At 42.2% G+C, this 13,980-nt stretch overlaps 1 protein-coding gene across 2 annotated transcripts in view; it reads left to right on the forward strand.

Moving 5' to 3' along the window:
- LOC146560291 (glycerophosphodiester phosphodiesterase 2-like) overlaps positions 1-13,980 on the forward strand; it is a 42,488-nt gene that overhangs the window by 23,302 nt on the left and 5,206 nt on the right. Inside the window, exons 9-17 of one of the 2 annotated variants that reach the window (XM_085244272.1) lie at positions 1,664-1,809; positions 3,471-3,553; positions 5,117-5,267; positions 5,535-5,753; positions 5,932-6,089; positions 7,569-7,716; positions 10,810-10,892; positions 11,913-11,992; positions 12,726-12,863. In XM_085244272.1, the coding sequence (XP_085100398.1) occupies positions 1,664-1,809; positions 3,471-3,553; positions 5,117-5,267; positions 5,535-5,753; positions 5,932-6,089; positions 7,569-7,716; positions 10,810-10,892; positions 11,913-11,992; positions 12,726-12,820 (1,163 nt within the window). In that variant the 3' untranslated portion in view covers positions 12,821-12,863. The remainder of the gene's footprint in view (positions 1-1,663; positions 1,810-3,470; positions 3,554-5,116; positions 5,268-5,534; positions 5,754-5,931; positions 6,090-7,568; positions 7,717-10,809; positions 10,893-11,912; positions 11,993-12,725; positions 12,864-13,980) is intronic. The other variant, XM_085244271.1, reaches the window with a different exon arrangement.

Below are 13,980 nucleotides of genomic sequence, written 5' to 3' on the forward strand. Positions count from 1 at the left end.
GCAGTAGTCATAGCTCTCGTGCATAGATATATATACACATAGAGGCCACAGCAGGGCTTGCCAACGCTGTCTTGCTCGGGGCATTAATCCTGTTCCTGTGCAAAATGCCAAACCTTTGTTCTGCTTTTTGATGCTCTAATGAAAGACATGGAGTAGCAGCACTGGTGTGAGGATTTTGTGCAACATTTTAATTATATATTTTACTAATTTGATGCAATACTTACACTGTGACCCAGTGTGGTATCAACACATAACTGACAACTTAGAAAGATCACATTTTAAATTGAATTTTTAGGCACTTTCTTATTAGCAGTGGGTCACAAAAAACACAACATGTTCCCTTTTTTTTTTAGTTTAATGTACAAAAAACATGCACATGGCAACACGGTGTGGCAAAGAGGCATTAGCTGAAAATGTAGTATAGCTCGGTATGGTTGAGGACACTTGACAAATGGAGGGCAAAAGAGGTGGTAGGTCTTTAAAGCTTAAAAACTATCAACAGCAGATGAAGAAATGGGGGAAAAAAAACCATCAGAGACTTGACACAGAGAGATGCATTTGTTCTTCAGTTGAGCCAAGTCTCCTGAAGTCTCTGAAAACTACTTAAACAAACTAGAAGAAAGCTACCAGAGTGGGCTCAGGCTTTATAAAGGCAGCCATACCAAATATTGAAGCTTCTTAGAATCGTGCAAACTCTGCTGTGTACATGTATGGCTGCACTCATTTCCATCTTCCTAGCAAATTATAAAGAAATGTGGGGTCACTCAAGATTTGTGCACAGTAATGTATAACCAAAGATTTTTTTTAAATATTTTCTTTCCCTTGTTAACCTGACTCAATAATAAGTGATATTCTTGATACTAATAAATTGATATATTAAATACAGGCAGTCCTCACACAGTTACAGATTTATTGTTTTTGCTGCAACCGTCTAAATAGTCCTTATTCTGGTCTCACCTTTTAATTTGACCTGCACAGAATAAACCGGTGCTGCCTGCAGAGTTTCTCTAAATGAAACAAACTCAGAGCCTCGTTTATTAGTGAAGACGTGATTTGTTTCAGCCTAGTTGGAGGCAACTTACCCCTCATTAAAATCTTAGTCCTGCTGACCTCTGGTGCTTTATTTGTCAGCTTTCTGTGTCGAACAGACGAATTCTGGGGTAACATGGTGTTCGGGGTGGATTCAGAGGGTGGGGTGATGAGTGGGGTAAGATATCTTTTATTCATCAGGGAAGACAATTAAAAAAGGCTATTCTGCCTGTTGTAAAGTTTAAACTATACACAGTCTTGCATGAAGTTACTATAAAAACTCATAGAATAGTCTTATTATTATTATCTGTATTTAAGAGGCTACAATTCAGGTCTTTGTATTTGCTCTCTGTCCAGACTTCCCTGTGTTGCCCATATGGCTGCTGTTGTTAAGCACTATGTTGATCCTATCAAGAAAGATTTACTCCATATTATCCTGATTAAGTTCCAGTTTCTACTGCATAGCACTCCTGTAACTGTGAAGTTTTATGCTTGTTAGTATTAGGATTTGTTTACATGTGAATTGCACAAATTACAGCAGAATGCGTGTATTTTATGTGCAGAATATTTGGACAGTAGTATGCAGTAGTACGCTCCTGTTTCATGACCGTTTATTTATTTTTGTGGCATTTAGTCCGTCAGGTGGCCGTCCTGGGACTCTTTCTGTCCGTGCTGTTCTCGCTCTACTTGGTTCCTCTGGGAATGTATTCGCCCTGCATCAAAGAGGCGGGAACTCTGGGACCTGCCCCTACTCTCATTGGGCACAGAGGAGCTCCAATGGTGAGGCTGAATTAAACCATTATCATCTGATCTGATTTTGTTTATTCCTAAAGTAAGTTTGCAAAATATTTTAACTTGTGTGATTGTGGATTAGCCTCCCTTTGGGTAATGTACGCATCATAACGCTGACATCATCACATCAAGAATCGCAGTGCAGTTATGTAAAAATAGAAAACAATGATCCACGCTGCAGTTTCACACCTTGCATTTCCATCCACTGGGACAAATTGGACCCTTTGCCATCCTACTTATGGGGCATTTAAAAAATAAACTGCCAAACAGTTTTTTGACTTTGCCCTAAAATAAAGTCATTAAAAAAATTTCCACTTGGAGTTAAAGTGGACATTAAACACCACGTGTACAAAGATTAATTTGCACCATGAAGCCCTGCTGTCACAAACTTGCATAGATGTAACATAGCGGCTCATAGACTTACATTATATTAGAAAACCAGTGAACCTCAGTGGAAAACAAGATTAAAACTAACAAGTCTAAGGGGGTCACTTTGGTGCTCCCCCTGGCTACAGCAAAGAGTTTCATGTTAAGAAACCAAAGATGTACTGTCCACTTTCACTCTGTGTCTCCTAAACAGTCAGTGTTTCCTCGTTGTTTGGCTAGCTGTGAAACGGGAAAATCCACCTGTTGGCTGTAATGTTCATGCAGGTGGCAGCAGGGAAAGTGGATATTTGTTATTCAACATGCGTCTGAGCTTATATTGACATCATAGGAGGTCAATTCTGTCGTGGAAGTAGGTTTCCATCTAAGTTAATGTCAGCTGTGACAGTTCTAACAGTTGTGCTGCTTGTTGTAGATCAGAAATAAATATAAACAGCTTATATTAAGTTGTGCCCAGTAGCTCAGCAGATACTCTAAAGCTCACGATGTAATGAGGAAAAGAAAACAGGCTGATATCCAGATTGACGTTTTGGAAACTGATTTTGCTTCTGCAGCATCCTGTGTGCAATCCTGTTAGAATATGTCTGATCAGGGCGATGGTTGGATCCTGTTAAATACCTCAATTCTTTGATCTTTGGGCTGAAAGAACAACACTTGGTGTTTAATGCTCAATCAACAATCTCTTTATACCATACAACCCTTTAGGCATAAACGTCCGGATGGGAGATTTGCACAGGAGGGTGTCCGGCAAAATCTCGAAGTGTCTGACTGTTTCTCACATTCTTATAGCTTCGGCCCCCTTCCAGACTAAGCCTAAGTTATGACCTTGGCTTCCTGTGCAGTATGTTTTGTTCTTTCTAATCAGACAAATAAGGCCATGATTCTCTGCAAACAGTATTTCTTATAAATCAGTAGTATCATGCATCATAAAACAGTGCAATATCCCCTTTGAGTTTTTCATCTCGGAATAAACAATCAGTTACAATCAAACAATCAATCTGCTGGTCCCTCTCTAGTCTAAACAAGTGTTTCAGTAACTTTCCACTAGAAGATGGTCCCCTCTTATCTACTTTCTCCCAGGCAAGCGTGAGCAAGAGTCTACAGCTTTCTACCCCCAAGGACACGTAGTCTAATGCCTTTATTTTCAGGGCCGTGTCGACTTAATACGGCACTTTATGGTTATATGGCATTTTAGTTAATATAAAGCATAGCATGGAATTCCATTCCAACAATCCCTTCTGAAATTGTTGCTTGTTTTTCTGTAGCTTGCTCCGGAGAACACTGTGATGTCTTTTGAGAAGGCAGTGGAAGCTGGAGGAGAAGGACTGGAGACTGATGTCACCATCAGGTGTGTCATCCTACTGATTTTTTTTATCTCACTCTTTTATTTATGGAGCATGTGAATTGCACACAGTAATGTCACTGCTGTAAAAACAGATAGATCTTGAATTTAATCTACAAAATTCATTATAAACTTGACTTCCTGGTTACAAGGACCAGTCTCAGTGTTACAGAGTTACTTAAAGTAAAATGTCCCAGCAGGTCTGATGGTGCTCAGGATAACTGCTGGTTCAAGCTAGTTCAGATGCACCACTTGAGCTGCGTCGTATTGTATGCCCATAACAAGCGTAGCAGTCTTTCTTTCTTAACCCTCCTGTTATGTTGGTTTCCAGGAACACCGATTATGCTCCTGGGTTAATTTGACCCGGGGCAAATTTACTCATCCAAAAGTGTCAGAAACACTGGCATTGATTATTTTACAATTTTCTTTTATAATTTTGATTTTTTTCGTTTTCTGTAATGATGCAGATGACATGTGACATCTCTTCTGTTCTGGGTCAATCTGACCCGCAACATAACAGGAGGGTTAAGCTGAAAATTTCCCATCTTTCACTCTAATATGTCAGTACTACTGCTACCTCAGCATCCACCTATAACCTCTGACAGGATGTGTTCTCACCAGTCATATATGCTGGCATATGCTTTATTTATCTCAGAGGCTTATTTGGTGGGTTATTTGTTTGCTGACAATAGGAAGAATCAGTGAATAAGTGTGTCTCACACCAAAAGTGTGAAAGTTTGGAACCTGGCATGTAACTTAAAATCCAGACTGCAGATGGCACGAAAAGATTGCTCATCTAAAGCCAGCCTCACATTACAGGATTACAAAAACTCATGACTGCAATCGGTGCATCCTTTGACACTGACTGTTACCTCTGGGCGTTTCTTTAATGGTAAAATGATCAGATCAATCAGATCAGGTGATCAGTGAACTACAGCCGAGTCTCTTGAATTACACAGATCAGATGCTAGCACGCTTCTCTCATTGCTGAGGTGATTACTGCCATGCTAATCCAATTAGCGGTGAGCACTCCCGTGAGCCTACAACCAAACGTTTAGCGCCATTTTACAACCTGAAAACAGGAGGATCAGCTGCATGGCTCAACATCAGCGGGTTAGCTTAATCCAGTGCTGTTGAGTCTGGTGGTGCTTTCATAAGAATGAGTTGTATTTCTATGTTGTGCATGATACTGGGCTCCTGTTGTGTAACTACACTATATAATGTCTTTCATAAGGTGAGCTTTCTGGTAGGAGTGCAGCGATTTCTTTTTTTTTTTTTTTTTTTTTTTATTCCTTCAGCCACATCAACAGATTTGTGAAAGAGGATTGAAGCTCAATAAGTGCAACTTACTGAGAGTCTGCAGGGCAGATTCTGGGGTTCCGTTTGTATCATAAATCTACATATTGTTGTTATGAAGTCATATTATCAGTGCTGACCAGTGAATCTGGTCATCCTTACTGCCTCTTCACTTCCTCTTCCCTTGTATCACTTACCCTTCATCTTGGAGTCCTACTTTTCCTTCTTGAATCCTCGTGTTGTGACTCACTGAATATTTCTTTCTGTCTGTAGTTTTGATGGTGTTCCCTTCCTGATGCACGACTCCACCCTGAAGAGGACCACTAACATCGCGGAGGTTTTCCCAAACAGGACACACCTCGACGCCTCCATGTTCACTTGGACCGAGCTGCAGCAGTTGAACGCTGGTGATTGGTTCTTATCGGTATGACCAGCACGCACGCAGCTCAACACAGAGCAACAGCAGCATGTTGTTGGCTTAGAAATGCATCATCTGTACAGAAACTACTGAAGAAACACATTCCTACAGATATTTAGAATTCACAAATGTTGTTTGAGTTCCTGCTGGCAGTGACCGACAGATAAACAACTAAGCCAAAGAAAAAGACAGAAAATGTCCCTCTAAGTTAAGAGCAGGTGAAATTCAACCTGATTTTTTTCCTCTCACCATCACTCTGCTTCTCACTTGCAGAGGGATCCGTTTGGCACCGTGTCATCCCTCTCTGCGGCAGACCGCTCCCAGGCCCAGAACCAGTCTATTCCCTCACTGGTCCAGTTCCTGGAGGTAGCAGCCCGAAGTGGTAGACTCGTACTGTTCGACCTGCGCAGGCCACCGCTTGGACACCCATACAGTCTGTCATACATCAACACCACTCTACAGGTGGTACAGGCCCACATCAACTCCTCGCAGGTAACTGATCAGGATTAATGTATCTGCACTTTGATTTAAAGATAACGTTAAATTGGTTTAATGGGGATATTTTTGGTTTCAGTCTAGTGCCGTTCTGCAAACACAATCAGTGCATTTATTTTTCCTATTGTTAATTTTTCCTGGTGTTGTTTGCTCACTGTGTTATGTGTGGCTGTAGGTCCTGTGGCTGCCATCTGAAGACAGGGACCAGGTCCAGGCTGTGGACCCACACCTGCAGCAGACCTCTGGAGAAAAGGCTTCTATCCAGGAGTTGACAGACGGACACATCACCAGACTGAACCTGCACTACAGCACCATGTCTCAGCAACAGATCCGGTACAGAGCTGATAAACGGCATACATTAAACGTCTGTCTTAGGCAGTTTTAATTAAAGATTGTTAATCACTGCAGCGGTAATTATTTCAGAGTTTCTTCAGATTTAGGTTGTATTCGTGTCAGGAGAGGCCACATGCTCACACTCATGAATTATTAACCAATACCAGGGCTGTTAATGATTTGAATTGTCATTTTAACTTGCATAAATTACTCAAACAACACATTAAAGATAAAACAAATATTAACCAACACAATTTTAATTGTGAGTTTAATTATAATCAAGCAGATATAAATAATAGCATTCATTTGAATGTATTGGCTGTCATCTTTGTGACAAACAAACAGCAACACAATCAGCTGCTTCTTCAGGTTTTGCCTGACCCGATGTCCTGGTGATGGAAGTTCTGCTCTGTGTTTCTTCTTTTTATGCACTGCAGAAAAACTATTCATGCAAAATCGGATTTCTAAAATACAAATTAAACATAGTTATTTGTACAAGTCTGTAAGTTCAGACTAGAAAAACAACAACAGATATAATGGCCTGCACATAGTTCAAGCATTCAATTATGCAATCACATCCATCTAGTGGCAAAACAACCCTATTTATACCAACTGAGAGAAACTTGACATTTTGAATTGGTCTCTTGTGTTTGTGCATGTGTGCAGTTATGTAACCCAGATACAGATGGACGCAGCTTCCTCAGTGACTCCATCTCGGTGCTTGTAGAACAACCTCAGGGAAGTGAGAGGGAGATAAAGGGCAGGTGTGAGAGATGCTCATCGCCGAAGTGAGGAGAGGAAAGTGTGGATAAAGAGGAATTTGTTCAGTAGAGGCGTGAAGGAAGCAGTGGAGGAGGTACAGACGGGTCCAGCTGAGAGGAGAATAAGAGAGGGAGGTAGTTGTACATTAACAGTAGCTGTGGGAGAACAATCTGGAAAGAAAGATGGTGGAGTGACTCACATACAGACAGTTTTCAACACAACTTACACAGGCGACTGAAATAATCTTCCACTGTTACAACTGATTCATCTTCATGAAAACGTTTCAACTGTTATTTGTCACCAACGGTGACGGGTGGAATGAGTCATACTGTTATTGCCTGATAGGTTTTAATCAGAGCATAAAGCATGCGGTCAAACTTTTACAAGTCTTTTACAGGCCACTGACTCACTGGAAAAACTGCAGTAGAATGTATGAATACCAGAGTTAAACTTAACAGCTTTCTTTTTCATCAGTAACAGTCTTTCATTAAATTTAAGGCTGCAAATGTGTGGAAAAGTTAATCCCTCAGAAGCCCACGTCTTTGTTGGTATGAGCGTGCATTAGTGCAGATGGAATTGGCAGCTTGCACATTTGGAAAAGCCCGATCAATGCTAACAGGTTTCAGAGCAGCATGCGCTCCCATCCAGGCGATGTCTCTTTGTCAGAGAAGGCTTGGCATGCTAAACTGCATCTCTCTCTCTCCCCCCCCCCCCCAGAAAGTACCAGTCAGTGAACATCAGCACTAACCTGTATGTGATCAGCCAGCCTTGGCTCTACACACTGGCCTGGTGTGCTGGAGCGCAGTCCGTGACCACCAACTCCATCCACATCCTGTCCAACATCAACAAGCCGCTGTTCCTGATGGTGAGCAGATTCAAACCTCCAATTCTTTTATGAGACAGTCATATTAGACTTTATTAACCTCCTAGGACCCGGCGTCCACATATGTGGACATCAAATGTTGGTTGTCTAGGCCAAAATACTACATTTTGCTCTACAAGGGCCTGATATCTAGGGATGGGTATCGTTTAGGTTTTATCTGATACCGGTGCCAAACCGGTAGTTTTGAAACGGTGCCGGTGCTTAAAGAATGGAGAACACAAACTTTGTCCAAAAACCTCTCATGTTCAGCTGTTTGTTTGTTTTTTGTTTTTTGTTTTTTTTGTAAAAAGATAACAATGTTAGCCTTTTCTGCAGCTATAGGGCATATATGGTATCACTCTTGGCTGGAAGCAGTGCTTAAACAATGGAAAAAACACAAAACTTGTCCTAAACCTCTCATGTTTAACTGTTTTCCACTTTTTCTTTGGTCATTTTAGTCTTTTTGGCCAGGGTGAAGGGAGTATCTGCCATCAAACAAGAAGACGGCCGCATGTAACTACGACGGTGTTTGCTAGTTCACCTTACATGCATTAATTTAATAAATAAAATAAATTACACACGAACAACATTAAGCTACTCACCCAGAGAAGAACGGCTGCTGCTGCATCATCATCCGTCATCATTTCTGCTACACTGGCAGGGCTAGGGGCCAGGACTCTCCTCTTCAGGTTCTTGGGGGATGTTGCTAACTCTGGGTCCGATAACAGGCAACCCACCTGCAGTAGATGTGCTCGCTGTGAGGTCTGGCAGCAAGCTATCAAATACGGGTGCATTTCTCGGCTTTTAAAAAAACGCTATGCGTCGCCAGGTATTTCATCGGATTTGAGGTGTTGCCTCCTTTGACAGTATCACAGTATCAGCTTAAAGCACTTGTTGCAGGCAGCTGAGTTTGCATCTTTTGCTGTGAAGTACAGCCAGACTTTTGACCGCTTGGCCTTGGGCATTTTTAATCTGTAGCTCTGCCCTAAAAGAACGTATGTACCTAGGCCCGCCTACTATCCTTGGAAAGGTAAAATGATTGGCTAGAATCCAAAGTGTATGACATCTCAAGAAAAAAAGCACCGAAATGTGCGCTGCTTTTTGGTCTGGTTACTACCGTTCATGTCAGAACCAGTGCCATCCCCTCCAAGGTTTGGAGGCCTATCTCCACCCACCACCACTTCCCCTGCCGGTGGCGGACTCCCTCAGGTGTCGGTGTGTTGGTGGTTCTTTGTGTCTGGGGGTGGGCGTCCGGGTACACACCGGCTCACTCCTTGGCGGCCGCTTGTCGGGGCCTGGGGCCTGGGGCTTGCTCGGGCCCCTTTGGAGGTGGGGTGCCCCCGGCCTCTCGGCCTAGGGCTCGGTCACTCAGGCGCAGCTGGGGGCCGGCGGAGCTCACGGGCGCGTCACTGCAACTCCCCCTGACTTCTGCTCCGCGGCTGCTGGGCGAGCCCTCATCTGGGACTCTCCTCAGCTCTTACTGGAACAGTGGCGCGGCTGCCCCTCTGTTGGTCTTCCATGGTCTCTTGTGTTCTGGGGGCCTCTGGATGTCTGGAGTTTTGATCTCCTCCATACCCGCTTCACACCCTGGAGGACGGGGCTGTGGCCCCCCCACACTCCCTAGCAGATCATTACATGGAGAAACTTTTGGAATGCAAGCATGCTGATCCACACAGGTATGCACACATGGGTATTCACAGACGCGGACTACAGCTTTCTTGGCTGCTGCCTCAAAGCACACTGTGCGCTGTCTATCTTGCGTGCTGCACAATATCGTTTATTACTTAGTAAATACTGATATCTATGACTAGCTAGTTTATTGTGATGGTATGGTGCTTTGTTTTCTCTATTATTATGTTGCTCTTTGTTGTTTGCTGTCTCCTCTGTTTGTTTTTGTTTGTTTGTTTGTTTGTTTTTTTCTCCATACAGGTGACCCAGGAGTTTTTTTTTTTTTTTTTTTTTGTCTCTCTTCCCCCCCCTTCTCACCGTCTCTTCTCCCCTTTGGTTTTCTTTCTTTCTCTCCCCCTCTCTCTCTCATTCATTCCCCCTGTCCTATTTATTAAAAAAAAAAAAAAAAAAAAAAAAAAAAAATGACAAAGGATGAACTGAAGCTCTGCCATCACGTAATGTCGCATACTGCTGTTTCTGATGTCATTTAGAAAAAAAAAAAAAAAAAAAAAAAGAACCAGTGCCATCATGGCACCGGATACGGTACCCATCCCTACTGATATCCACTTACGAGGACATTATACTACCACTGTTCTATCAAAATTTAAAATGAATGTACTCATATGTGGATGTCAGACCCTTGTAGAGCAAAATAAGGTAAAAAGATAATTCTTTGTTTTTCCATTCATCGGGTCCCAATCAGCCCAAATAGAAAAGATAAATTAAAAATGCATGCCGTGAAAGAGTTCGGGTCTTAGGAGGTTAAAGAAACCAGAAGGCTCTTAGAACTTAGAAACTGTTAAAAGTAATAGGATTGGTTACAAGCATTTACATGTAATATATTTCATGCTTCATTAAAGAGTTATTCACAAGCTGGCACCACATACTCTGTTAGATATGAAAGCATTTGTAGAAGATAATGGCAGATTGTGTAAGGATGAACTGAGGCTGCGGTTTGGTGAAGGCCTGTGAGGGGACTGGCAGCAGCTCCCGAGGAGACAGATCCCCATGTGCTAATGACAGAGAAGCAGAAGGGAAGTGTCTGAGCTGTGGTCCCTCTCCTTAGTTTCAGATAATTACCTCCCATTATGCCTGATGAAAACAGTTTTTAGGCTTGTGTCAGCAAGCTTCAGGTAAGGCTCTGAGTAATTCACTGAAAAACGTCTAAAATTTGTTGTTATCCACTGAAGCTTGTGCAGCAGGTGTCGTGTGTGTTTGGAGATTGTACCTGTGAGCATTTGATTACATAAACCTTCTCTCCTGCTCCAGCTCCAGTGTAATTATTATTTTAATAAGAGTGTTCAGTCCGTTTACCATCACTGTGTTGAATAATCGTATTAATGCTCAGTCTCCTCCATCTGTGACCCAACAAATCTCAGAACTCTTTGTTTAATAAATGTAATAAATCCTTTTATTGTGTCTCTCTAGACCCCAGAGGAATATAGTCTGATGTGGATTCTTACTGATGTGGTGTCAGCCTTCCTCATCACTGCAATTTTCATATTCCACTGGTAGGAACACACACACACACACACGAGCCCGTTCAGCTATCTTAGTGAGGACCTTCATTGACATATTAATGGTTTCCCTAACCCTAACCATTAAAAATGAATGCCTAACCCTAAACCTAACCATAACCTGTGCATAAGCTGTGCTGGGCTGAGTCGGTGTGGCTCACTTTTGTGGAAGCAAACATTTTATTTCTTCACACAAAAATAATATCGGAATATTTTTTCGTTCAGCTTCAAGAGATCCTAAAATTATGTTTTAATATTCTGCGTCTAATTATTTACTTTAATCTCTTCTTCAAATAATAATTATCTTCAAGTATAATATTTTTAAAATATTATAAAAATGACAATAAAGCCACATTGATTATATTTATTGATATTTGCACACATTTCACAGTATGTGACGCTCGGCGGGTTTTCTCTTGATGTAAGATGTCAGTTTCATTTAAAGATTTATTAACTTTGATTATCTGTCTAGTCATACATTACGAAGTAATGAGCTACTAAGAACAGCATTAATAATGATAAATGCTCCTTTTTATCTAAAGAAGCTGCCTTTTTTGTGCTTTCAAATATTCAGCCACGATTTGTTTTATCAACTCAAACTGAATTTGTCATGAGATTGTGTTCACAGCGAGATCACGAGGGGTTAATTTAGATCTGAACTCAAGCACAGCTTTTTCAGGTTAGCTATTTGTGACTATAACTAGCAGCCCTTAGACTGAGGATATGAAGAGAGTTGGAGTCTTTCCTGTCACACAGACGATGCTCTTCACCACAAAGAAAATCCTCTGTGGTTTTATTTGTACTTTTTTTTTCTGCGTTGCTCCTTTCATCATCTGCTCCTTCCTTCACTCTTTGTATAGGCGGGCTTCAGTTGAGGCTCGCCCAGACCTCCTCTCACATGTGTACACATCAAAGCTGCTACATGCAGCAGCCTCAAAGCACAGTGGTAAACACAGCAGCACACCAGGTTACGCTCTGCTGCTCTGATCTCTGTTTGCGGTGTGTGTGTGACAGGTGGAGAGAGCGAGGCCTGCCCTTCTGGTCCGGCAGCCGGCAGACTCACGAGAATGGACCATACAGCAAGTTCAGGACAGGTATAACAACGTTTTTCTTGTACACAGTGCTGGATAAATGTGAAACATCAACTTTCAGCAGATTACACACGTGTTCCAGTAACTTTGTCATGCTTTGTCCCCGTCATGGCTGATATTACCTGTTTTCTGTGATACGTTGAAGTGTCCTTGGGCAAATACTGAACGCTTTATTTCCCCTGATGCTTCCATTATTGTGTGACTCTGTGAGTGAACGTTAAGGTTCAAAGGTCAAAGTTCTGCATGATTGGTGAATCTGCAACTAGACAAGACAAACTGATGAAAACAGATGTAAACATCTGTGTCACTTTCATCCCGGCTGAGGTTTAGCTTAGACTTTAAAGGTGCTGCTAGTCTGCATTCATTGAAGACTGTGTTACATATTCAGGGGTTTTTACTACATGGAAATTAAATGTTTGGTGATGTTGTCATAAAATTAGGTTGTCCTTTTTAAAAAAAATTTAATTTGGTATTTCATTGATTTACACGTCATACTCATATTTGGTTGGTGAACGGTCAGAAATGTGAGGAAAACACTCAGATTTCTGCCAGTAGTGATAGTCTCACAGCCTTCACTTTGTTCAGTAATCGTGCTTAACGGCTGAAATAGTCACCCACACAGTGCTGTTGTAGCTTCTTATGTAGCAGGCTAGCCACCAAGACTGTAGCTATTTCATGAAAACATCTGTGCATGCAGTGATCTCCTGCTGTGTGTCGTATGTGTCATGTGTGTCAGACTCCGCCGAGATCATCTGTGTTCGCTGGAGCGCTCTTCACTCTGACCCTCCTCCTGGAGCCCTTGTCTCCCTCCCCCTGGTCTTCAACCCATGACCCCCCGCATGTCAGCCCTGCATGTCGTCCCTCCAAGAACCTTGTATGAGTCATGAACCCTGTTTTTAATGTGCATCTTTCTGTGTTTCCTGCTGAAAAACTGCTTTCCATCATCCATGGAAATCATATGAAACTCTGTGAAACTACAAAGATCATTAGCTGTTATGAAAGTTTTTAAAAAGTTCAAGAACATAGCCCCTTAAAATTAAAAAGACAGTTCAAGATCATCTTGTCGTGGCGATCGTGGCTCAAGAGTTGGGAGTTCGCCTTGTAATCGGAAGGTTGCCGGTTCGAGCCCCGGCTTGGACAGTCTCGGTCGTTGTATCCTTGGGCAAGACACTTCACCCGTTGCCTACTGGTGGTGGTCAGAGGGCCCGGTGGCGCTAGTGTCCGGCAGCCTCGCCTCTGTCAGTGCGCCCCAGGGTGGCTGTGGCTACAATGTAGCTTTTATTATTCTAATAAATAGAGCTGGTGAAAAGGGTGGAAGAGGAGGAATAAACATCGCCTCTGTTCTGTTCTCCCTCAAACACCTCAGGATGTTAGACTACAGTCTTTTTTGGAGGGGCGGTGCCTCTGATCTCTGTTTACACCTGATCTAGTGCCTTTACGTTTGCACACTGTGGACTTGTCAGTTTAAAAAAATGTTGACAATGGCTCGGTCATATCTGGACACCCAGCTCTTATGATAACGATCTTTCACTGGCAGTGTCAGTCTGAAACAGAAGTTGTCTGCTCTCTCCGTCCTCGCTGACATTGCAGACTGCCGAGGTGGTCACAATAAGGATAATTTGAAGCATTAGCGTTTTTTAGGTGGCAGTTATATCTGAAAAAGATCCTCACTACCATTTGTCACATCAGCAGTTCTTTTGACTTCACTGTCAGATGAAGACTCTTCATGATGTGACACAAAATTTCTTTTCTTCGCAAAAAGTTCCACGAGCACATCTCCTCCATCCCCTCATCACACTCTGGAGTTTTTAATGTGTGACACTGAAACGGCCCAAACAGGATGTGGTTCCCTTTGAAAGAATTTTGTTTTGTGACTTTGTTCTGCAGTAAATGACTTCCTACTGAAAGGACTGGAAATAAGAAAAAAGTAATTTATTACTCATTGTGCAGCTGCATATGGCAGTAATATGTGATTTGCCAGAATATTGGAG

Source organism: Mchenga conophoros, linkage group LG14, assembly GCF_057382185.1.
Source record: "Mchenga conophoros isolate Kocher_MC1m ecotype Shallow Benthic linkage group LG14, M_conophoros_male_GT1.1, whole genome shotgun sequence".
Lineage (NCBI taxonomy): Eukaryota > Metazoa > Chordata > Actinopteri > Cichliformes > Cichlidae > Mchenga > Mchenga conophoros.